General features: G+C 40.2%; 2 protein-coding genes and 1 long non-coding RNA gene across 3 annotated transcripts; 2 read left to right on the top strand and 1 right to left on the bottom strand.

Annotated features, from left to right (window-relative positions):
* Positions 1-24: 24 nt before the first annotated feature.
* Positions 25-6,864, top strand: LOC136423596 (eukaryotic translation initiation factor 4E type 2-like). Its single transcript, XM_066411824.1, has 7 exons — positions 25-165; positions 1,209-1,290; positions 2,273-2,410; positions 3,181-3,285; positions 3,827-3,979; positions 4,436-4,572; positions 5,136-6,864. The coding sequence occupies exons 1-7, from the start codon at positions 146-148 to the stop codon at positions 5,176-5,178; spliced, it is 678 nt and encodes a 225-aa protein (XP_066267921.1). The 5' UTR covers positions 25-145; the 3' UTR covers positions 5,179-6,864.
* Positions 6,865-7,496: 632 nt separating this feature from the next.
* Positions 7,497-25,406, bottom strand: LOC136423597 (thioredoxin reductase-like selenoprotein T). The gene is made up of 6 exons (XM_066411825.1): positions 25,207-25,406; positions 11,660-11,801; positions 11,121-11,216; positions 10,571-10,658; positions 9,635-9,768; positions 7,497-9,071 (listed from the first exon to the last, which is right to left on the bottom strand). Exons 3-5 carry the CDS (start codon positions 11,160-11,162, stop codon positions 9,647-9,649), a joined length of 252 nt encoding a protein of 83 aa, XP_066267922.1. The 5' UTR covers positions 11,163-11,216; positions 11,660-11,801; positions 25,207-25,406; the 3' UTR covers positions 7,497-9,071; positions 9,635-9,646.
* On the top strand, positions 17,378-24,966 carry LOC136423598 (uncharacterized). Its single transcript, XR_010753763.1, has 2 exons — positions 17,378-18,453; positions 22,371-24,966. It is a non-coding gene; the product is annotated as an uncharacterized lncRNA (long non-coding RNA).
* Positions 25,407-26,404: the final 998 nt, after the last annotated feature.

The raw sequence follows: 26,404 nt of genomic DNA, 5'->3' as shown, positions 1-26,404 counted from the left end.
CGAAGGTAGCCTGCTAGTTGAACGCATGCGCACTTCAGATATCAAACTTGGACGAAGCAACTGTGGCAGCTGAAAGTTTTGTGTACATAAAAAATCGCGTATATTTTTGTATATATTTGTATTTATTTGATAAAGACAGTGCAAGATGAACAACAAATTCGAAGCGTAAGTACCCACCACGTTGTCCGTTATGTAAGTGCCGAGATCGGCGAGGTTTTTGGTCTGGAATATTATAATTTTTTAGACGTGTCATGTGGACACTCGCCTTGGAGAAAAAAATCATAAAAAATCAGCTGACCTGTTGTCAATCAATATTCAAAAGACATCATTTACCTTGTATAGATTGCATAGATCGTAAACACGTAGAATATCCACTTGTTTTCCTCTTGGTGTGTTGACAATACAAATGTTACGATTGCAATTTATTGCGAATTGTAGTTATTATATTTCCAACATGTGTTGGCTGCTTTTAGTATCAGATGGTTGTGAAATGATAAATCACAGTTTCTCAGCAGTCATGTTATGTTTGTTGGCTTTTTTGTATTTGATGCAAATGATATACAGTATCATGCTAATCAGTACAATTTTGCATGTGGGCTAATTTGTTTTCTTAAGATACTTGTTGTAAGTCCATCTCACACACATGTAAATTGTTTGTGTTTTATGCATATGTGTGTCTATTGTAAACAGGCATTTTTCTTAGAAAATTATTCCCAACTGCATTCTGATCATGAATTAAACTGTCTGTATAGAATTGATTCAACCTTGAATACATGCTCCTTTAGAAGCACACTTTGTTTTCATCTTAGGAGAGGCAACGATTATATTTGTTTCCATCAGTGACTATCTCTAACCTACAATATGAATTTTGTTTGTTTTTGTTAACTAACCAATAGTTAGCTTCAAGGAACACTCTAGTTTTGCACTGTGTGTACAAGGAATGTTTGATAGAATGGTTTGTTTGTTTGTATTGCATACCCAGTAAACTGCCTCTTGGTGTAACACAGTACAAGCTGTATATCCGGACAGATATATTTGATCCACTCACACCGGGAAGGGCACAGCGTCAATGAGACATATCAGGGGACCCTGGATTTGAACCCAGGACCTCTGGGTTCTGGGCCAAACACCCTGCCGCTGGGACACAGTGTTTTTCTGTTAGACAGGTGTAAGATACCTTTTCTAACTCTCTGGTTTGTCTACTGCAGGTTGAAAGATGATGACAGCGGCGAAGATAAAGATGAGGACAAGGATGAGAATGGGGAGAGTAGAAGACAACAAAGCCCCAGAGTCAGTCACACTTTATAGAAATATTAATATACCTGCCCTCTGTCAATGAAACTTGTAATTCTGGAGTGCTAGTTTTTAGACAATTAGAAAAACACAAGGAGGTAAATGTAAGATCTCTTGTCATGTGATAGGCAACATTATAAGTCACGTGACAACAGAACTCCAAGACAAAATCTGACTTGCCAGCTTGAAGGAGAGACAGAGTGTCTTGAAAACTTCCCAAAACTGGCAAAAGTAGCCAATTTTCGTCGTGTGTAATGGCTTGATATCTTGTCAAAAAGAATACTTGAGTACATTTCTCACTGTAATTTTTACTTGAGAGTGTTCGCTTTCCAAAATTATTCCTCTGAAGAGAGAATGTTGTATGCTTGGATACATAAACAGATTTATATATGCAGGGCTCGAAATAGTGGGGCCATGTGCACCTGTGTGCACCCAAAATTTGAGCTGTGCACCTAATTTTTGACTGTGGGTGCACCAGTGCACCTAGATATTTTTGTACTCTATAGTATAGGGTAAAGGTTCTCTTGTATAGTAGCATACAGAATATTCTTGAAATGTAAGTATCAGAAAAAGCAATATAACCTTTTGTTGTACTTTATTTGATGTATTGCTTGTTGAAATTGGAAATCTGGACAGAATTACAGATTGAAGTTCTTAAGGGAGGCAGTAGCGTCAAAGTTATGTTTTGTTGACATTCAACTTTATTTTATGTGTTGCACCCAATTTTTTTCTGTGCACCTAATTGCTTTTGGTTGGGTGCACCAGTGCACCTATTTCCAAAAAAGAACTTCGAGCCATGACATATGTAATCATTTGGTATTTGAAGTCACTGTCTATGTGTCACTGTAGTAATGTTGCTGGAAAGATGGTACATGTACTGTTGTTCCATGGATGTTGGTGACATTACTGAAACAATTCCTGTTTAGAAATCAATCTATAGAGAATATACAAATAAAGTCTTCTGGCTTTTTTATTTCAGCCAATCCTGAAGGCTGGCCCAGGAGAGCACCCACTCCAGTTCAACTATTCCATATGGTTCTCCAGACGGTCACCAGGAAAACAGCAGAACTCCACTAACTATGAACAGAATATAAAACTAGTCGGGACTTTTGCCTCGGTAAGTAGAGAAGGATGTTTGTCCCTGCATCTAAGAAACTGTCTATATGTGTGTGTTTACAAACTAACTACAAACTGTGTAAATAGAATATAAATCTAGTTGAGACTTTTGCTTCGATAAGGAGGGAGAGATGTTAGGTACTGCCTCTGAAAGATTGTATACCTGTGTGTGTGCTTACAAACAATGTACAGAATATAAAACTAGTTGGGACTTTTGCCTTGGTAAGAGGGAGTAGACATTTAGCTCTGCCTCTGAGTCTGACAGCATGTGTTTGTCAGGAATTGGGATTCAGGACAATCTCAGATTGTGTTAGGACTGTTTGAAATCAGAGTCTTTTCTAACCTATCTCTCTTTATCCTGACCCGATCTGTACTAGAGTCACAGATCGTCCTCGGACAGATCCCAATTCCAATCTTTCCTAGGACAATCCATGATTGTCCTGTATCCCAACCTGTACTGCGACATGTACATGCAGGACCTCAGTTTGTCATGTTGGGCAACCAGGTTTTCATGTGTGTAGGCAAAGTTGGCTTATGATATGAGATCTGGTAACAAGTGACTACTTACTTTACTAAGCTTGAAAGTGCTCTCCACTTCATGCTATGTTTCACCAGGGACTGGATTTCCATAAAAAAGTGCAATTGCAGCAATAAAGGACATAAAGGAATTGTGATCTACCGTACCAATAGACATTCTCTTACAATGAAGGCATGAATTCTAGTGCATTTTTGAGAGTGTGAAACAAGTGTAGTTCCCTGTTTCCCCTGTAGGTGGAGCAGTTTTGGAGGTTCTACAGCCACATGGTTCGACCAGGAGACCTGTCAGGACACAGCGACTTCCATCTCTTTAAGGAAGGGATCAAGCCTATGTGGGAGGTACGTGCTCAGATGACTATCCTAAACTTATACAAAATTATTGTATTATGCCACAAAGTAATTCTGCTGTTGAATTACTGGTATTTTTATTGGTACTATTAGAGGACGTGTGATCGGCCGCTGTGCGACCGACAGATGATGATGATGATTTTTATTTGAAGATGTCCCTGTTGCTCAAGTGGTTAAACAACCCTGCTGCTTGGCCATCTGGATCTAATTCCGTGGATCCATGGGCCGGAGTTTGATCCTAGGGTCGTCCCCAGCTCGGACATGTTGTAAAGGATTGCAAGTTGGCAGCCCCGTGTATGGATGTATGAGGGAGCTTCATGTGTAAATCTCAAGCATCAAGCCTCTGCACGTAAAAGAACCCAACACACTTATCGAGAAGAGTAGGGGTGACCTGGTGAATATGAGCCGTAGGGAAGCCGCACTACTAGCTTAAAAAAGAGAAAAAGAGTCATGCTTTGTCCTCAGTCTGAGGTTTGACCGCTTTGCCTGTATTTTAAAGATTTTTAAGTGTGTGTTTTGAAATGTTCTCCAGGATGAAGCTAACAAAGATGGTGGAAAGTGGATTGTGCGTCTACGGAAGGGGCTGGCCTCTCGCTGCTGGGAGAACCTGATCCTGGCCATGCTGGGGGAACAGTTCATGGTGGGGGAGGAGATCTGTGGTGCAGTCATCTCCATACGCTTCCAGGTCAGTAAGGGAACACTTCCGGGTCAGGGAGGGAAACACTTCTGGGTCAGGGAGGGAAACACTCCTGGGTCAGTGGGAACACTTCTGGGTCAGGGAGGGAACACTTCCGGGTGAGGGAGGGAGACACTTCCGGGTCAGGGAGGGAACACTTCAGGGTCAGGAAGGGAACACTTCTGGGTCAGGGAGGGAACACTTCGGAGTAAGGGAAGGAACATTTTGGAGGCAGTGACCTCCATATGCTTCCAGGTCAGTAAGGAAACACTTCTGGGTCAGGGAGGGAACACTTCCATGACAGAAGGGACACACTTCCAGGTCAGGGTGGGAACACTTCTAGGTCAGGGAGGGAACACTTCCTGGTCCTGGTGGATTTATCAACAACCTTTGAATGAACATAGGCTGATGTGTGAAAGGATGTAATTCTAACTTGTCTCCATATATCTTATACAAATTCCACAGGAGGATATCGTTTCTGTGTGGAATAAGACAGCCTCCGACCATGCAACAACGACGCGTATTCGGGACACCCTACGCCGCGTGTTGAACCTTCCTCCTAACACCATTATGGAGTACAAGGCCCATCAGGACAGCCTAAAGTAAGCCTCTTTTTGGTGATGCCTCTGGGGTGAAGCCTTTTTAATGTATATGTTTTCTCTTCAGGAAACTACCTGATAAAAGACACACTGCCAAAAATACTACCCAGACTCACATATTGTTTTCCTTGTACACATACTTACAATTGTTTTTGCATGCTTTTCTGCACGATTGTAATCAACAACAATTTGTACAATCTAGAAGCTTCCTCAATGGCTGAGAGTCTCAAAGAAAAGTGAAGGCCTTTGGTTTTCTAAGTTGCCTGACTACAATTGTATAAAAAAGTGTGCAAATACAATTGTAAGTACATGTACAACTTTACAAGGAAAAGGATTTGTGGGTCTGGGTAGGTTTTGAGGCAGTGTGCTTTTAAGAATAAGAAAGATAGGCATGGTATTTTAATTTTTAGTATGTGTAAAGGCAAGCTTGAATTAAAAACATTCACCTAATTCATAGATGCATATGGAACACCTTGATATTCTTGCCGTGGACTGTGTGAAAGTAGAAGCATCAAGACATATCATTACAATGTCTCATGTTTGTTTGTTTGTTTGTTGACTTACAGGGACAACTCTAGCTTCCGTAACACCGATGTGTTCATGAGGTGAAGACATGTGCGTCCACCCCCCACCTCCAGTCTGTCAGGGCCTGGCCACAATACCACAACATCACTGCGTAAATTTTTCTATCATCAACAGCTATCTACTAAGACCCTGTACACGTAACATTAGCAGTTTCCGGCAGGGTCAAACATGAGGAAAAGATTGAGATGTGTCCAACTTTGAGGATGACCACGTTTGCTCCCCTCCAAGGCCTAGACATTACCAACTGTACCACTGTCTGCTGTTCTGACTGTACAAGACATCAGGCTGTTAGCTTAGGAAATGTTGTTTCTCTTATGTGTAGACTTCATCATGAAAAGTGGTCTTTTGGTAATTTGATCAGAGAGCCTTCTCTTGACCGATTCGGTGTAGAACCAAACTACCTTCTGTCAAAGTTAATGTTGTCAATTTCAATGACCAACATCATGGTGTTGTATTCGATGACTTGTGAACATCAATGACATTACTGAAACTTATGTGGCAAATTTTAAGGTTTCACTTTTGTTGACACAGTTCTATGTGTCTATGTCCATTAAATGTACCATGACGCTGAGATACAAACTATTGGTACAAATCTCGGTTCATTATACAGAAGCCAACACTAAACATACACACAATATAGTAGAACTGGTATCACCGTAAGGTCTGAAAATTCTTATTCCCAATTATGAAAAGTACTGAATATGGTTTGTGAACCATCTAAAATGGTTTTCTCTCAGAATCACTACCGAAAGGTGTAAGAGAAACATCTTGTGTGTTAGATTCCTAACATGCTTTTTATTTTGACGCCAGATAGAATGGCTCATTTTGAATCTGTTTAAACATTTTAAACCTGGTATGAAACAAATCTTTTTCCAGTTTGTGTCTTTTTCCCTACTTCAGTAAGGTACAAACCATTGCAGATTTAAGCTGGAAATGGAAGGATACCAGTCAAAAATTTTATATCCTGACAGTTTTGGCTGTTTCACATGAAGAAAAATGTATTCCTTGTCTCCTGTGGTATCAAAAGCCCCGAGATTGCAGCCCATTGTCAATACTTGAACAAAGTTCCTGTTTTAATGTACCCTCAAAGAAAAACTACACTTAAAATTGAAACGTCTACTATACTGAGTTAAATGCACCCCAAAGTCAAGTTCTTACTTGTTTTACATAAGTCCGTTCAGGGCTCTCCCACTGTTTGAAACTATCGCCATGATGATTTAATTAATGGTATGTGATGTCGGGATCTACATTTCCCAACCAGTATTAATAGTGCTTTTCAAGCTGGCTTTCCTGAGGGTGGATTTTGTCGAACTTTCCAAGGGACTCGAGGGCTTTTAATTTGGAAAATCAAAATCCATGGCAAGAGTTTCAAACAGTGGGAGATCCCTGTACTATGACAGACTTATGTGAAACAAGTAAGAACTTGACATTGGCATAGTATACTAGGCATTTCAATTTTAAGTGTAGCTTTTCTTTAAAACTGTTTGTTCCCTTCATATCCTACCAGTGTTAATTGATAGCTGTGAATTGCCGGCATGTTCAGGAGTTACTGTAACATTCCCTGAGTGCTGCTAGGTTTCCAGAGAAGATCTAGAGGTCACAAAAGGTCAGTTGGACAGTTCCCAGGGGAAGACATGGCTGGTGCATGTATCCTTGTACATTTATTAAGAAAAAATGCTCATATCACAAATAAAAGTCTGAAAGTTCAAACCTGTGTTGTGCTGCCATTTCCTTTTCTATGTACTTTGACAGTGCCCAAAGAGACGGGTAGTTTGCGAATACCCAACCCGAAAATGACCAAAAAAGGTAAACTACTGTAATTTATCTTCACGGTAGATAACTTTAACGGTGTAAGGAAAATGGACATTTTCACTGAACGTTTACTTCACAGTGGTGTCAAGTGAAATTAATCATAGATAATAACAGTTTTTTTTAACGTTGATGATAAGTTTACGGTACAAAGTTGACCGTGTAAACAGTGAACATAAAGTTACAGTGAAAGAAACAAGAATTACAGTACCTTGACTGCAACCAAGAAATGAAAAGTGACTGCAGGAATGCCAAAGTTAAGACAGACTACAGCCCCATGGGAATTTGGCATAGCTATGTAAACTATAGCTTCACTTAAAAATAGTACGAATTGAAAGACAAGTTCAAATGTAACTGATGATCACACACATTGTCATTGGAATGGGGAAACCTAAATTTTACTTTTAAGAGGCTAAGATTCGTAGTACACGTAGTAAGAACAAAACATTGAACTGCATATGAAGCTAGTCATCACTGTAAGTTGTTGTCTTTGCGTTACGGAAAAAGTACTTGGAGACAATTCTAAAGCAGACTTAAGACCAAGACATTTTTATTACTGTCACAATTAAAAGAAGTACATGCAAGTAAGTAACATATATATACATATACATTAGTCACACATTTCATTACATGTATATATTAACTTTTCTAGCTCAGGTTCTTAAATCCAAGCTTTGGTACCCCAGGGAACAACCTGTGTCCTGTAGAAATGTATCTGTTGCACTAAAAGAATTAAGAAAAGCTTGGATGCACAAATGACAAACCTGACCATTTTCATGGCTAAGAAAAAAATGTACTTTCTTTGATTTAGAAAACAGATTTATTAAACACATTCTAACTGACATATACAGTGACCCGACTCACACACATGTTTTCGGAGTCGACTCAGGGTTGTGTGTGAGGAGTTTTGGGCTGCCCGAGGGGAGTTTTCCTACTAGAAAATACTACTTGAGTGGCCTAGGGTTCCCCTTGTACAGTCTCCAAGACGACTCAAAAATGCGTGTGTAAACTTAGCCAGTATTTCTTGCTATACACCTGATGACCTGAACCACATTGCACAATGATTTGTTATTCTGTGACTACAACTGCTTATTGATGTATGGTGACCAAACAAACTATAGTTCTACCAATATCTGTGACTGTATCTATCTAGCTTTAACCGGGAGAAATGTGATAAGAAAGGTGTTCAAATCTGGCCTAAACATGTTCTGTTGTTCTTCAGTTATTGAATGTGAAATATTTACAACTTAAGGAGCTAAGACAGTTGAATGTGATAATACAGTACAACATCAAAGGACAAACATTATTCCTTCTCAAAGTCAAAGAACGGTTTTTATGAAAGTTGTTGATATAAATGCTCACACACATATATGTAGTATATTCTAAGACCTTCAATGCATAAGTTTCAAAGTCTTGGACTTAATAGAACCCTATAATACTGTTTTCATATAATTCGCTTGATACAGAGGTTCCTGATACTTAAGTTCTGTGGTAACAAGATCAATGCACTACAATTTGGTTTGAATTTTTTCTGGGGTTCATAGTGGGTTCATAGTTTTCCCAGACATATATCTGCAAGAACAATTTTTCAATGTTAAATTAAGGAATAAAACATGCAATTTAATGAGAAATTCACAAATCTGTATCTGAATACGGTAGGCACTCTCCAGTTCATTTTGACATACATACTCTAACAACCTGCATTAACATGACCAAATACAGTAACTGTGCCCTCATTTTGTTGACAATACTCTAAACTCATTCCCTAAAATCAGAATCCTGGCCTTAGTTCATACACATACATGTACATCTGACAAGTTTACCTTATTCCCTGACATAACCTTACCTAGCTACAAACTTCCTGTTATTATTTTCAAACTACAATGTATCTAAACTACAATAGCAAGATCTAAAACCTACGAAATTATCTGAAAGTTATGCTAACTGTAAGTAAAACCTTGTGCACCCTGCCCCGTGGTTTCCAACCCTGGAGACTACTGCCATCCAACCCCAGCCAACAGGTTTACTGCTTTCAGCCGAGGTTTTCATAAATCGTCCCAGCGTCTTCCGCCATGGAGACATCGGTCGCACAAAGTAGGAAAGAGAAGCTGAAACACAACAGACATAAAAGTCATGACTCTCTTGGCCTAAGGTACATCTGTATTTCTACCTGATTGTATTAATAAATTATTATCTTGATGCCATTGCCTTTGCAACACAGACAGCCTTGTGACCAATACAGATCTACATGTAGTTTTAGGGCTCTATGCATTAACAATTACCTTTCAGCCTTGCATGTCAATCAATTTACATGCTGTCCCAGTGTCTGGTGTGAGGATAAAACAACAGTGGCAGTGTGTGTGGGGAACATGTGTACATGTGCATGTACATGTAATTACAAAATGTACTAGGCAAACTGGGTGTCCACTGGGTGTGCCCTGCAAAAGGAGGGCATCTAATTTCCTTGTTTCTCTAGTGTAGGGCGTCCAAAAGACACCCTGACCCCCTGCTAGCTAATAGCCTGTACAGTGTGAGTACTGTAGTAGTAAACACTGACCTTGTAACACATCTAGACTGTGAAGGTCTGCTTCATGTTGCGTCCAAAAGACACCCTGACCCCCTGCTAGCTAATAGCCTGTACAGTGTGAGTACTGTAGTAGTAAACACTGACCGTGTAACACATCTAGACTGTGAAGGTTGGCTTCATGTTGCTGTTGAAGAGTTTCATCTGGTTGTCCAGGATCTGGAACAGCTCCTGTCCAGCAGGGACACGGCCAGACTGCAGCTTGGACCAGATCGGCACATCTGGGAAATAAATACAAACATTTTTTTCGTCATTTCGGATGGTTACGAGGGAGCTTCAGGGCAGGCATAAGCCTCAAGCGTCAAACCTCTGCACGTAAGAGAACCCAACCACACTTATCGAGAAGAGTAGGTGTGACCTGATGTGCTAGGCCAAAAACACATGCCGTGGCGAGGCCGCGGTGCAGTTGCACGAACAGCCCGAAATTATACCCGAGGTTACTTCAGGGATGTGGGTCACATTTCATTTTTCATTTCAGTTTTAAAACACAATGCATCAGATTTTTTCAGAATAGAGGCCAGCTGAGGAGTGGTGGAGAGATAGAGAGAGAGAGAGAGAGAGAGAGAGAGAGAGAGAGAGAGAGAGAGGTTATGTTTTGGGTAGCGTTTGTACAATGTAGATGTGTATATGTGTGAGTATGTGTATGTGTATGTAAATGACCAGAATAGCTCAAGAAGGCTTGGATGGATTGTTTTGGTATTTAGTTTGTGGGTAGGTCTTGAAAAGAACTGGAAATGATTAGATTTTGGGTCCCCAGCGGCTTGTTACGGTACTGCAGTGGAACTTCCTGTTTTGATATCTCGTGTTCGGCTGGACATGCTATGGTCCTGATTTTTGAGTGGTAGATAGCTCTTTGGACAGAGAGTAAAGAAAAACGAGAGAGAGAGAGAGAGAGAGAATGACCCACATATCAATAGATCGTTTAGTGGCTCACATCTGTACTACTATATTCACTTTAGAAACTCAGGCAAATCAAGTTGCAAAAAGATATCCACTTTTAACAATGCATATTAACATACTTACCATTAAATGTAATTTCAAATGCGCCTGTTGACATGAGTTGCCCCTCCACAGCATTAGAGATGAAGAAAACCATCATACAGGCATAGATCTGGAACAGGCATGGTAAACGTACGGAAAACTTTTATATGCAATCTTAGGGAGGAAAAGAGAAGTAACTAATTGGTCTTTCTATAAAAGTCTGCCTTATTTGTGTAATCCCTCGTATTAGGAATCAGAAGACAGAAAACCAGAAAGTATCAATTTTTTTTTTAAATTAAAGGAAAAGGATACAGCTATTTGGTCTTTTGAAGGCCTAGACTTTTCTACAACTTGGTTGCTTTCACATGTAATGTAAGTAAATAATGACACTTCAGCAAGAGCAGGCCCTACTTAACCTTCTCCCTGCTGCCTAACCCCATAACCAATACAATTTTGGTGCCAAAAGGCTACTGAAGTATGGAAAAGGTCTACAAATGGTCAGTTTTCAATGCTGATAGCCCTAACAAGCACTGATTACAGCTATTGGACTTAGAATGACTCATTATAATCCAGACAAAGAAGTTGAATGAACCTTGTTTTCCAGCGCCCAGGTCCAGGCATTTGGCGTGTCCATGTTAAGCTGGGAGAAGATGTTCTTCCCACTTACAATGCAGCCAATCACAATAAACTATAGGAAGGGAAGAAAACATAATCAGATACATACATAGAACTAGAACAATCTTTGAGATACATACCATGCATGCAAACTTGTCTGTCAACTTTCTTGAATAATTTTCACTTTCATGGATACTCTAATCCCTGTTTCTTGCACTGTAACTTTATGTTCACAGTTTTCACGGTCACCTCTGTACCATGAACTTGTCATCACCGTGAAAAAAAACTGTTGTTACTATTTATGATTCCTTCACACATCCGTTCTGTAAATTTCTTGCCGCCACCGTGAAGTTGAAGTTCAGTGAAAATGTGAAAACATCTTGGTCCAATACCGTAGCCGTATGTGCCTATAGCACTGCCGCGAAATTAAAACCACAGCGAACACTCAATTTTCCCCTTAGCACGAAATAAAAACCACGCGAACTTAAATGCATTTACAGTATATCAGGACCTTACCTTGAAGATAGAGAGGAAGCCTGCCAGGTACTGCCTGTAGGCTGGAGGTGGATAATTAGCGCCCTCTATCCTCAGTTCAGGGTAGTTCTGCTGGATGGCCTGGGCATACTGCTGGAAAACATTCTTGTACCCTCAGGAGTAGCTGCAACAAATCAAACAAAGTTACATTTTTTGTTTGTTTGAACCTTTGTTTATTCATGATAAGCTCAAATCGGCATGCAGGCCGCTTTTCATTGAGGTCATGAGGGAAGAGGTAAGGGTCAGATATAATATAGCAGAGATACACAGTCATTTGAGTCCTATTAACTATTAACATAAATGTATTGTTAGGTTACCTCATATTCTTCTAGTTCAAATTTGAAATCTTGCCACCCTGAAACGCTCTTTTCTGAGGGGCAAATTTTGCCGATATCGTAAGCTAAGTTAAATGACATCTCTATGTCAGTATGTGTAAAAAAATACAGAAGAGTTTCAGCATGACTTTTGGGGAGTGACACCGTCCCAACATATATCGCCCTCTTGACATATCTTTTACCAGACAGGCGGGACATGCTCCCCAAGAAAAAATTTAAATCTTGACCCCCTGAAACGCCATCTCATCAATTTTGAGTGGGAAATTTGGCTGCTAGAGTGAAAAAATATAGAAGCTTGAATTTTGGGGAGCGATGCCGTCCCGACATATATCACCCTCCCGACATATCTTTCGGCGGAGGCGCGGCATGCTCCCCTAGGAAAATTTTGAAATCTTGACCCGCTGAAACATCTATTTGTAGTATTTCCTGCATTTTGAGGGTCAAATTTTGCTGGTAGAGTAAGCTAAGTCGAGGACAAATCTATTAGTGTAAAGATACGTAACATATTTTTCGGGCGGGGGGGCTGTCATGCCACTGCCACTGTAACCAGTTTTGTACAATAGTCACCTATGCCTATCTGTAAGTGTGATGGGTTCTTAAACATGCTGAAAGTGTGGCTCCGACCTCCTGATCCATGATAAGAGGGGTAGTTACCACAGCACACTGCATTTGTTGGTTCAAGCTTTCTTTCCTGATTTATCTTATCTTATCCTTTTTTTTCATTTTTCATTGAATTCCCTCAGTCCTGACAAGATAAAAAGAACAACATTTAATTGCACTAAATACATAAAATATTGTGCTTCTATTTTGTTATCATAATGCTACTGGATACTTTGTGTTATATTGCACGAGAGTACATTTTTTACTGCCCAGCTGTTTCACAGATTTGCATGATTACATTTACATGTAAATTATGATGACTCATGACCATTTCCAGCCTTGGGTATACATGCATAATTATTGTGCAACCAGCACAATTTATGACACATCTGTGCTTATGAAATACACACATTTCACTCTAAATATATAGATGGTAAAAACACAAACTTTCTGTATTCAAAGTGCTAGAAATTGTGCTATCATGAACAGTTACAAGCAAGAAACTAGAGATAAATATTAGCTTGTTCAGCAAATATGAACAGGTTTGCGTTTCAGTGTAACTAATGTGGGGGGAAATGAACATAACTAGAAAGGTAACAGTTGTAAAGTAAATAGTTGAAATACGTCATATTTCACTTTATCTCCATCCCCTGCAAAATCTGACTGTTCTGAAATGGAATGTTTTTGTAAAACCAACCCCCTTGGGAGAATTACTTTTCCGTTGGAACCTTCAGTTGAAAAGAACATTTTCACTAAAACCTTTTGCATGATTACCCCACTTTTGAATTTCATGTAAGAAAGAAGTGGTGTAAGTTTGGGCCCCTTAGCAGCTTGCTCCGGAACTGCAGGGGCGTTTTTGTTAAGAAATCTTTCAAACAGGATTGCAGAATACAGTAACGATACATTACCATGCAATATGGTGTGGAGGAAGCTTAGACAAAAATGTACATAATTTGAAGAAGCTGTCATCTGCGCTGCATGGTGATTTGTGAAGTGAATCCGTCACTCTTGCCCTTAATCCGTTATCATAAACATTAAACCGTCAGCATAACCCTTAAACCGTCACCAGAGACCCTTGTCTGTCACCCTTGCCCTTTATCTGTCACGAAAAGCCTTTAATCCCTCAGCGTGGCCCTTATCCCGTCATGATAGCTCTTAATCTCTCACCATCACCCTTAAACCGTCATCATAGCCCTTAATCCGCGACCTTCGCCCTTAATCCGTCACCACAATCCTTAATCCGTCACTCTTTTACTTAATCCGTCATCCTTGCCCTTTATCTGTAATCATTTCACTTAATCCGCCATCCTTACCCTTAATCCGTCACCTTAGTCCTTAATCCGTCACCCTTTCCCTTAATCTGTAATCATTTCCCCTAATCCGCCATCCTTACCCTCAATCTGTAATCATTTCCCTTAATCCGCAATCATTACCCTTAATCCGGTACCTTAGTCCTTAATCCTTTCACTTTCCCGTAATCTGTAATAATTTCCCCTAATCCGCCATCCTTACCCTCAATCTGTAATTATTTCCCTTAATCCGCCATCATTACCCTTAATCCGTCACCTTAGTCCTTAATACGTTACCCTTTCCCTTAATCTGTAATTGTTTCCCTTAATCCGCCATCATTGCACTTAATCCGTCGTCTTAGTCCTTACTCCGTTACCCTTTGCCTTAATCTGTACTAATTTCCCTTAACCCGCCATTCTTACCCTTAATTCGTCACCTTAGTCCTTAATCCTTTACCCTTTCCCTTAATCTGTAATTATTTCCCTTAATCCGCCATCCTTACTCTTAATCCGTCGCCTTAGTCCTTAATCCGTTAGCCTTTGCCTTAATGTGTAATAATTTCCCTTAATCCGCCATCCTTACCCTTAATCCGTCGCCTTAGTCCTTAATCTGTTACCTTTTCCCATAATCTGTACTCATTTCCCTTAAACCGCCATCTGTACCCTTAACATGTCACTTTATCCCTTAATCCGTCACCCTAGCCCTTAATCCGTTGCCCTTGACCTTCATCAGCCATCATTGCCCTTAATCCGTCACCATCACCCTTAAACCGTCACCATAGCCCTTAATCCGGGACCTTTACCTTTAATCCGTCACCACGATCCTTAATCCATCACCCTTTAACTTAATCTGTAATCATTCCTCTTTAATTCGTCATCCTTGCCCTTAATCTGTAATCATTTCCCTTAATCCACCATCCTTACCCTTAATCCGTCACCTTAGTCCTTAATCCGTTACCCTTTGCCTTGATCTGTAATCATTTCCCTTAATCCGTCACCTTAGTCCTTAATTCGTTACCCTTTGCCTTGATCTGTCATCATTTCCCTTAATCCGCCATCCTTACCCTTAATTCGTCACCTTAGCCCTTGATGAAGACCTCATTTGCATAATTGATGAGAAAATACTATGACTCAAGACGGGCTTGATGGATGGTCATGATTTTGGTATGTAGATAGAGTACAAGGGTATTTCTTACAAAACGAAAAATCAGTCTAAAGTATGTATACATGTACTAGGTAACTTGAGAAAATTTCAATTAACCTTCTTGATCCTTGCACAGGGCCAGTTCCAGCTGGGTTTTGTTTATGCATCTGTCAGCATGGTCCAGTCTGTGCATGTCCCCGCGGTTAGATAAGATTTCATTTATCCTTGAAAGCCCAGGCAGAGTCAGTCACTCAGTGTATACAGCAACACAATAGCAGACTGAAGTCTAACCGCGTTTGTGAGAGAGTACTGTATAAGTATATATAGATCTACAGGCCGTCTTGTTTCCTAAAGGACCACAACTGGACACCTTTTGGGGCGACAGAAAAGCAGAATGAACAATTGCAAGGTAAGTTCTTTTTGAGTTTGACTTCATTCTGTTACCAGTGTCTGTGTATGCATATGTGTCTATTCAAGGTTAAAGTTAACATTTAGAAAATGTGTAATACCGACATTCAAGACATATGACATAGAGTGGCAGTGATCTGAGACAAAACAGCAAAACAGAACATAAATTTGTGACAGCAACCTGAAAAATAATGCATTGGCCCAAGCAACAAGTGGGAAACTGATCAATGTTTCATTTCAGCTAAAACTTGTGATGCATTCCAATATTCATCTACAAATGATTCATTTTAAAGTAAATATGGCAATTTTTTGCAAAAATGTAGTTGTATAAACGGCTTCTACGCATTAATGAACCTTCCCGCAGTAAAAACCGTAGCCTTGATAAGAGGAAATGCAATCTCTTTTAGTTGACAGTTCTCACGACCGAAATGGCCTTGAAAAAACCCAAGTAGACGTAAGGTGATCAATAATGCAGGGACTTGTTCCCTTCGATAAATGCCAAGGATGTCCTATTGCAGGTGTAGATAGCTTGATGAAAGGTGAATACACCTGAATATATATAATGCTAATGATGGCCTCATTTGCATAATCTATGCAGAAACTTCATATTCCCTTTGTGTACATGCTACTGATGTCATATTGGATGTGTATGTAGCTTTAGGAAATGTAAATACAAAGGCATGGTCATTATGCTAATGGGCCTCATTTGCATAATTTATGCATAGACTTCATATTTCCCTTACGGCATATGTCATAGATGTTATATTGGAGGGGAAGGTTGCTTCATGGCATTAAGGAACCTTCCTGCAGAACCGTAGCCTTGATAAGAGGAAATGCAATCTCTTTTAGTTGACAATTCTCACGACCGAAATGGCCTTGGAAAAAAACCAAGTAGACGTAAGGTGATCAATAATGCAGGGACTCGTTCCCTTCGATAAATGCCAAGGATGTCCTATTGCAGGTGTGTGTTGCTTTATGAAAGGTGAATACACCTGAATATGTATTATTCTAATGATGGCCTAATTTGCATAATCTATGCAGAAACTTCATATTCCCTTTGTGTACATGCTACAGATGTCATATTGGATATGTATGTAGCTTTAGGAAATGTAAATACAAAGGCAAGGTCATTATGCTAATGAGCCTCATTTGCATAATTTATGCATAGACTTCATATTTCCCTTACGGCATATGTCATAGATGTAATATTGGAGGTGTAGGTTGCTTCATGAAAGGTGAATACAACAGGAGGAGTATTATGCTCATGAGGACTATGCAGAAATTTATTTCCCCTTACGGCTTTTGCTACAGATGTCATATTGGAGGTTTACAACTATTTCACGACCCACAGGGAAATTCCATTTCAATCGTCTTTTCTATGTAACACTATGGGAAAAAACACACTTATTTCATTTTTATTTGATTACAGTCCGTTGGGGGAAGTACCTGAGTCACAACTATTGCCAGCAATGGAATACATTGTCAATCATGCCTCGATCAAATTCCATCACTGTGGAACAAAGAAGAAGGAAGAGAAAAATAACACAATTAACACCAGAGGCTGCCGAGGCACAACGGGCATACAACAGGTCGTACATGCAGGAGTACCGGTCAAAAGAGACACCAAATGCCACTGACAAACGACTTGCAGCTAGTAGGGAGCACATGCAGAAGCGTAGAAAAGAAGAGAAGCCAGATGCCACTAACAAACGACGTGCAGCTATTAGAGCTAAAATGCAACAACATAGAAAGTATGAACAAAGCAAAGAAATAACAATTGACAAATGTGCCACTGTTTATAACATTGATCGTACGTCTCTACGAAAAGTTAACACCATTTGGCGAAGGTATGAGGTCGTGGAACTCTAGTCTGTAATCATTTCCCTTAATCCGCCATCCTTACCCTTAATCCGTCACCTTAGTCCTTAATCCGTTAACCTTTTCCTTAATCTGTAATCATTCCCCTTAATCCGCCATCATTACCCTTTATCCGTCACCTTAGTCCTTAATCCGTTACCCTTTCTCTTAATCTGTACTCATTTCCATTAATCCGCCATTCTTACCCTTAATCTGTCACTTTATCCCTTAATCCGTCACCCTAGCCCCTTAATCCATTGCCCCTGACCTTCATCATCCATCCTTGCTCTTAATCCATCACCATAACCCTTAATCTGTCACAAAAGCCTTGATCCCTCACAGTGGTTGCCCCTCAATCAGTCACCCTTGCCCCTAGTCCGTCGCCATAACCCTTAACCCGTCACCATAGCCGTTAATCTGTCACCCGATAACCTATTCCGTTGTCACCTTTTCCCTTAATCTGACATCCTTACCCTTAATCCGTCACCATAACCTTAATCCGTAACCCTAGCCCTTAATCCGTTACCCTTGCCCTTAATCCATCGTCAATGTTACATCTTGTTCTGACCAAATTTTAGGTCTTTTAAGCAATATGGATATAGACCACAAATGGTATGACATGTTAGCAAAGTTGGGATGGTGCCATTGTGATGGGAACTTTGACTGGGTATCAATTTTAAGCCCTGTTTCCCAGGCTCTGGTTAATGACTTCTCCAGGCACAGCAACATGGATGCACCCATGGGAGTATCAGTTACAGGGTACTCGTCTGGTGGGCTCAGTCTAGTACCGTGGCCACAGTGTCTAGACGTATGAGAACAAAGGGCATTTCATGTGTTAGAAAACAACTCATTTCTAGCGATAATATGGAGATTTCTAACCTCTAATCGAAAGTTGTGACAACATGGTGAGCAAGAAGGGGTGTATCACCCCCATGTCAGCAGTGGAAACAACAACGGGGAAGCACGGCCAGAAGAGACTGAAGAATATGGACTGGTTGAAAATAGCAGCACCAGACGTTTGTTCATTAATATCCACGGCAGGAAAAGTTGTTGTACGTTCCGCAGACAGGACTCGACTATGGAAATCTAGATTCTGAGACTGGAAGGACAAATAACACCAGAGTCGATCTGTACAGAACCAAGGTAAGAGGCGTCTGTTTCTGTTTTTGTGCAGGTAGGTCTTTTCAGTTTTTATGTTAACGTTGCGCTTTCGTGGTCATTTCAGATACCTTTCATGCCGGGGTAGAGATTTCGGCAAGTTGCCATTTTCGAAACCATCTCGACGTATGTTTGATATTCAGAATGGCTGTTAAAAGTGTTATTGAAACTTTTTAGGTTTGATGAAAAATTAGCAATTCGTTTATGGTAGAGTCGTAACGGAGACTACCTTCAAGTTAGTCCATGGTAACTTAACTTAGCAGCCTAGAATTTAGAAATACGTCGCATTCATCCACGTTTAAAAATCATGTGCCATACAAACGTTGGAATTCCAGAACTAATTCTAGTATGTCGCATGTCCACGTATAAGAATCAATTCCAACACAACTTATTTGTACACGTTTAAAAATTTACATCCCCGACAAAGGTAGACTGTTACAGTAGAAAAACTACAAATGTAGAAAAGAATAATACGTCGCACTCGTCCACGTATGAAAATCATACGCCTGACAAATGTAGAAATTCCAAAACTAATTCCAGTACATCTCACCCCCGACAAATGTAGCATTAACTGAAGAAAAAGTACAAATGTACAAAAAACAGTACGTCCCATCGTCCACGTATGAAAACCATACATCATATGCCCGAAAAACGTAGAAATGCCATTCTAGTACATCTTTTTGTCAAGTATGAAAATGTGCACCCCCCCCCCCTCCCGACAGGCTAATTTAGAATTAGCTGTGTAGTTAGAAAAAATAATACGTCGCATTTATCCACGTATTAAAATTTTACACCTGACAAACATACAAATTCCAAAACTAATTCCAGTACATCTCATTTGTCCACGTTTGAAAACCTCAACCCCCGACAAATGTAGAATTAGCTGAAGATAAATTACAAATGTAGAAAAATGATATGTCGCATTTGTCCACGTGTTAAAACCATAGAAAAATTCAAATGTAGAAAAAAGGATACGTCGCATTCGTCCTATTCTTAAAGTATTAGTTATACTCCCATTCCACTTGGACGGCGCTTTCGCCGCGCTCTCACGGCGACCTAAGGGCCCCATTCCAAGTCACCACACGGGTGTTTGCTGCCATTGTTTAGAACTAATTCGAAACCTATGTAACTATTTGTAATATAAATGTCATGGTTTCTTAACATTCCGAAATTTGTTTACACTTTCTAGATGTTCCCAGATTTTCGTATATTCGAATATTCAAAATATTCATGGCACTGGGAACAACATTTCTGATACTTTCTAAAGATTTGCTACAGCACATTGCCTTTATTTCGAAATTTGAATTATTTTTTTTTCGAAAGAAGAAATTCAGAACCACCTGCAGAGGTGTGGGTTTGTGCGCCAAAAAAAAAGACAAAGTAGAAAGCCCGACAAAAACGCTGAGAAACACCAAAAAACAGCCGGACCCTCTCCTCTGCTTGGAGAGTAATAAATGAATGGTTTATTACGTCGTTGCTAGGCACATCATACAGTACCAGCTTCATTGGCTGAAATGCATTATGCTTTGCAATTAAAAGTAATCTAAAAGCAATTAAGATACATACATAAGCTGAACATGACAAACCTTACAAATAATTTTAAAGTAAATGTGTACTCGTCTCAAAGCTTAGGTTTGGATACTACATGTAGGCTACACAATGAGTGCTAATGTCCCGGTTTAAAAAACTTGGTCAGATTTATATACGACTCAGTCTTAAAAATGGTGTGAATTATACAGTAATTCTGATTGTTAAACAAGACGAAGCATACTGAGAACGGCTTATTGCAAATGTATATCAAGATTAGCATAATTTGAAATTCAATGTTTTCTTTGCTGAATTGTAACAAATTGCTTGCTATCTGCGTATTCTTGTAGAGGAACTCTGTGGCGTAGACCTGGTTGTCTCTTTATGTTCAGTTCAATAGACAAGAACCCTTTGCATTCAACTTTTGTACTTATACGTCCATAAACGTACATATACAATCGGTATTTTCATGTTGTATGGCAATTTACAGGTGCTGGGGTCATGTGGATTAAAAAGAGGATTCTTTAAGAAAAATTCACAATTTGCTGCTAATTAGTTAATAGCACCCAAAAATAGACGATTGAAAGGAGCGCTAATGATACCCCGTTGTGCTCTCACGCCGAGGCGTGAGTTAAGTAAACAAACAGTTCATTTCTGCCTCTAAACGTTAGCAGGACAACAATCAGAAAAAAACATTATCAGTGCCTATTCACTGCCCAATCTCTCGGCTTATTAATCAAACCAAGAAATCTTGCAGAAACGACCGAAATGCGACAGAAATAACAGAAAGTACCGAAGTGTAAGTGGTAACAGTAGTCTACCGTGCCGCCCTCCCACTAGAGCAACACCGCTAGAACAACATGTTCAACTGGGACGTAAAAAACCGGCAGTAGATCTAACTCCGCAAGGCCTAGTCCAAATTATGAACGCCGATCAGCCACCACGGAAAACATACAGGCTTTATTGTAAGCTGAACAGTGTAAGGTGAAATCCTCTCTGGTGGAATTTGTTTCGGCTTGGTTTCGTCTTGTGGGAAGTTTGTTCCCGTGTTGTTCCGGCGCGGCAGACATGGCTGTCTCTCCCGGGGAGGGGTTGAAACACGTTGTCTAAAATATCTATCTTTAAACGTATCTTGCTCATTACGTGTGGTATTTTGTCCACTGATCATTTGCAACGTTGCTGGCCCTTTTTGTGCGGCAAAATTACAGTTGAATTGTGCTTATTCTCCGGAGGAACTCTTGGCATGCTTGCCGGTGTCCACAGACAGTGTCACGCCACAGTGACTTCCTGCCCGGTCGGCGGTCAACGCCCGATCCAAAACATGCTTTGTAGGTTCAGCGGCTCATTACGGGGGGCAAATGACCCATATCTTTATTTCAAAATATTTCGAAATATGAAATAAACCTACCTATTTTTCAAATCTATTAAAAAAATGATCTCTTTTGACAGTCACTTTCGAAATGTTTGCAAATAATCAGAACAACTTCTGAAACATAGTATTCTCGTATTTCCTTTTGTTAGAAACATTTATGAATACTTATAAAGATTTGTAATTGATAAAATAATAATTCGAAGATATTATGAATATCATTAAAAAAACGTGTGGTGACTTGGAATGGAATATACCCCCATTCCACTTGGACGGCGCTTTCGCCGCGCTCTCACGGCGACCTAATTTGGCCACAGCGCCGTGAGAGTGCCGAATTCCTGGAAAACGTGCTCAAGTGGAATCTCTACGGCGACCCAAAATCTCAAATGTCAGCAACCTTTTATGAGCGACCAAAGATTTCACAGATAACTCAACGGAATGGGGGCCTTAATTAGTAAAAGTCCGTCAAAACTACCTGCACAACTCCAATTTTACCTGTGCTAGCATGCAGATTTTGAGCCCTACACGTAATACTCTTCACTCACCTTACAGGATAAGAGGTCAAATTCCTAGGGACCAAAAATTGTGAAATAGCTTATCAGTTTCACATATTTAACTCCAAATGTTGTTTTCCTAGCTAAAGATAAAATTAGTACAATTTTACCTGTACTTAAATGCGAATTTCGAGCCCTATTTTTTTAATCGAACTCCAAAACCTTGAACAAGTTGAAGTAAGTATAACACGCCATATTCGTAGGTACTAATAAATATGTCAAACAGCTTATCAGTGTCACATACATTCTAAATTTTGTTTCCCCGTAGGACCTAACAACTACATGACTAACCCGCCACCGCCAACGACTTTGAGAAAGAAAAGCCAATCATGATTTTGGAATGATAGGTTAAATCGACCGAAGCTGTCTATCGTCTTCAGAGACGACAAGAGAGCAGAAGAGAGCATTCAGGTTGATATGTTTCTGTATGTTTTTCCTCGATCCCTGCACAGGTCACCTATACCGGACTTCAAGGTCATCCGTGGCACCGGTTATCCACTAGGGAGGAACAATCCAGGCCTGGAGCAATCTGGCCGTTTCCCACACAGACTCTCACCGCAGCAGGGGAGGCCGCCGGAGACCTTCCACTGCATGCTTGACCAGCATCAGAGCCGTGTTACAATGATTGTGCTGTTACAACCAGACATAACCTGACACGATTTAGAGAATCCACACACTGGCGTGCACATGTTGTCCACTTAATTTGATTTAAACGAATACGTATTGTCCAGTTTGTTGTTTATTTTAGTGTGCAACTTTTAGAGGCTGATTTTGCATGTATAACGTTATCAAAGAAACTACAGGTGATTAACCTCGTCGACGACAGTTCAAATCGAACCGGATGTACGAATGATAGAAACCCAATACAAATGTGTATGCAATTGCAAGCTGCAGTAACATTTCACTCCGTCACTTTCGTCCAAGAAGTTACAGTGCAACTCCATACCAAACTTGGGACGGTTACTTTAGAATTAGTCTGCTATTGTTGTGCCATAATTCTTTGACGCTTATTCATTTGTTTAAGTGAACTGCAGCGACGAGATTAAGTAATCAATGTTGTGTGAGCAGAATAAGACAGGAGACGAGAGATTTGTAAAACTAGGAAGTTAAGGTCAAGAGAGAAATAGAGACCTTCAGTAAGGATCGTAGTAAGCTAACATTATGAAGTCACAATCAGTCAGTGTTATAACGTTTACGTCGCCCTTGGTAAGTATGCGGGAATCCTTGTCTCTGTGTCATTTCTTTATCCTTGATGTGGTCGTCTTCAAATCAGCATCTAAAAGAAACCGTATTTACACATCGGTCATTATTTATTGTAAGACGGAAAGGGTCTTAAGTATTCACCATTTCAAAATTGACTTAATTTTATTGCAAAAGCTTATTTGCCATCTCACCATTAAACAAACTAATCGTTGTTCATTGTTTTTGTGGCTGTCGTCCCTACAACATCACATTAAATAACAAATCTATATTAACCCTCTATCGTTGGGGATCTTGTCGTCCCTTACTTTTCGACAAGACCACAACAACATGATGCTCAGTGGACCTTGCTCGTCCTTTAGTACAGTGGGCCTTGTGTCCATTTGTGCCAACGGCAAAGTCACAACACCACCACACTAATAACATTCATCTCTTACACCTAAAATGAGTGGCAAAAACCACCCCTCCAATCAAAATGGTCGCACCTAACCCGAAACTAGGAAAGATATAGGGAACCAACATTAGCGACAAAAACCACCCCCAATATTATCGATTTCAACACTTTCTAATCCAACATCACATTAAATAACAAATCTATATTAACCCTCTATCGTTGGGGATCTTGTCGTCCCTTACTTTTTGACAAGACCACAACAACATGATGCTCAGTGGACCTTGCTCGTCCTTTAGTACAGTGGGCCTTGTGTCCATTTGTGCCAACGGCAAAGTCACAACACCACCACACTAATAACATTCATCTCTTAAAGCTAAAATTAGTGGCAAAAACCACCCCTCCGTTCAAAATGGTCGCACCTAACCCGAAACTAGGAAAGATATAGGGAACCAACATTAGCGACAAAAACCACCCCCAATATTATCGATTCCAACACTTTCTAATCCAACATCACATTAAATAACAAATCTATATTAACCCTCTATCGTTGGGGATCTTGTCGTCCCTTACTTTTTGACAAGACCACAACAACATGATGCTCAGTGGACCTTGCTCGTCCTTTAGTACAGTGGGCCTTGTGTCCATTTGTGCCAACGGCAAAGTCACAACACCACCACACTAATAACATTCATCTCTTACACCTAAAATGAGTGGCAAAAACCACCCCTCCGTTCAAAATGGTCACACCTAACCCAAAACTAGGAAAGATATAGGGAACCAACATTAGCGACAAAAACCAGCCCCAATATCATCGATTCCAACACTTTCTAATTCAACGTCACATTAAATAACAAATCTATATTAACCCTCTATCGTTGGGGATCTTGTCGTCCCTTATTACTTTTCGACAAGACCACAACAACATGATGCTCAGTGGACCTTGCTCGTCCTTTAGTACAGTGGGCCTTTTGTCCATTTGTGCCAACGGCAAAGTCACAACACCACCACACTAATAACATTCATCTCTTAAAGCTAAAATTAGTGGCAAAAACCACCCCTCCGTTCACAATGGTCACACCTAACCCGAAACTAGGAAAGATAAAGGGAACCAACATTAGCGACAAAAACCACCCCCAATATTATCGATTCCAACACTTTCTAATCCAACATCACATTAAATAACAAATCTATATTAACCCTCTATCGTTGGCGATCTTGTCGTCCCTTACTTTTCGACAAGACCACAACAACATGATGCTCAGTGGACCTTGCTCGTCCTTTAGTACAGTGGGCCTTGTGTCCATTTGTGCCAACGGCAAGGCCTCAACACCACCACATTAATAACTTCCATCTATGACACCCACACATTAGTGAAAAAAACATCCCTCCAGTAAAAATGGTCACACCCAACCCACAGCAAGAAAAAAATTAGCAAGAACAAAAAAAAAAGAAAACTTGCAAAAAAAACACCCCTCCGTCAAAATAGTCACACCCAACATAAGCGACAAAAAAACACCCCTCCGAATAAAATGGTCACATCCAACATGGCGGCCCCCATCCTTGGATGCAAAAACAGAACAGGTTTTGCTATCGCAAACCTGTAATTACCATTTGTTTGGATGCGGAAATTCGATTGTGCGGCATACCCCCCTCCCATTTGTACTTCGCGTATGAAGAGGCCGCACTTTACTTACCAAAATGTAAACTTTAGGACGGGGTTTGTTCCCTGGAAGTGCTTCAGCTTTCCTACTGGTTCGTTATCTTCGTCTGCCGCTACATTCCCGAGCTGGGACATGTCTCTCCATGTCACAAAACTGACGAACAGCGCCAGACCTGCCAGGAACACGACCTGGGTCGGTTCCGCCATCTTCGCAATCCCACAATACAACTCGCCGGAGGTCAATGACCTTACGGCCTTCCTCCAGATTTAAAGTCCAGACTGAAAATCGTGAAAAAAAGTTTCCATGCATGTCTATAACTCCAAACAGATATTAACTCCCACAATGCGAAAAAAGGTAAATATGTAAAAGACTGCTTTGTCGTCAGAAAAAATACCGAAACTCATCATTTTAAAACTTATACTAGCCCAGTTCTTATTGCCTTCGCCGTAGGCAGGAGGGTAACGTTATATTTTTGGTCGGGATTTGTGGAGTGATGGTGTTGGCGATATAACTCTTGATGCCATGGACGGATGTTGATGATTTTTGGTAGGTAAGTTTCTGTTGGGGAGACAAAGGTCAAGTTCGAAGATGGGTCTTCTGGCGGGTTCCTTTGGTGCTGCAGTGGACCTTTTGTGTTTGTCGGTTTGTTTGTTTGTTGGTGGCATAACTCGAGAGAAATTAAATGGATCGTGATTGATCTAAATTTTGGAGGAGGATAACTCAAGCAGGGTTTGGTGGACCTTAATTGTTTTGGGCAGGTAGAAAACGATTAGTGATGATTAACATAATGAGATGCATTCTATGCAAATCAGGTCCTTCTTTACATGATCTAGGAGGAAAAGTTGAAATTCCCTTTTGGATGACGACCTATATAACGTTCCGAAGACACCTATATACGAGGACACCATATGGACAGAGTGACAAGCTGGGATTTTGGGTCACACAATATGTGGGCAGTGATTTTCATAATGACGCTTCACTGACACATGAACTGAGAACTGCGACATAGAGAGGAAAACTAATTGATATATTTTTGTAATATTCACTGTCAAATTGAGCGTCAGTCTAGACACAAAGGAAAGATTCCATACACCATCTGAAGAAAACCATTTTATTAAAAAAAAAAACCATCTTGTGTTAGATACTGGCAGTATTTGTCGACATGAATGGCAAATAGTCAAAAGTCAAATACATTAATTCATCATCATATTTGTGAATTATCAAAAGACGT

This window comes from Branchiostoma lanceolatum, chromosome 17, assembly GCF_035083965.1.
Source record: "Branchiostoma lanceolatum isolate klBraLanc5 chromosome 17, klBraLanc5.hap2, whole genome shotgun sequence".
NCBI lineage: Eukaryota > Metazoa > Chordata > Leptocardii > Amphioxiformes > Branchiostomatidae > Branchiostoma > Branchiostoma lanceolatum.
The sequence above is the reverse complement of the archived record's forward strand: the minus strand, read 5'-3'. Positions and strand labels throughout refer to the sequence as shown.

Excerpts from the sequence above, each read along its gene's own strand:
- LOC136423596 (XM_066411824.1), top strand. The coding sequence starts at position 146 with ATGAACAACAAATTCGAAGC. Across the intron at positions 2,411-3,180 it reads TAGTCGGGACTTTTGCCTCG|GTGGAGCAGTTTTGGAGGTT; the intron begins GTAAGTAGAGAA and ends TTTCCCCTGTAG. Across the intron at positions 4,573-5,135 it reads GCCCATCAGGACAGCCTAAA|GGACAACTCTAGCTTCCGTA; the intron begins GTAAGCCTCTTT and ends GTTGACTTACAG.
- LOC136423597 (XM_066411825.1), bottom strand. The coding sequence starts at position 11,162 with ATGGACACGCCAAATGCCTGGACCTGGGCGCTGGAAAACAAG. Across the intron at positions 10,659-11,120 it reads CCTGGGCGCTGGAAAACAAG|ATCTATGCCTGTATGATGGT; the intron begins GTTCATTCAACT and ends TGCCTGTTCCAG. Across the intron at positions 9,769-10,570 it reads ATTTGAAATTACATTTAATG|ATGTGCCGATCTGGTCCAAG; the intron begins GTAAGTATGTTA and ends TTTATTTCCCAG.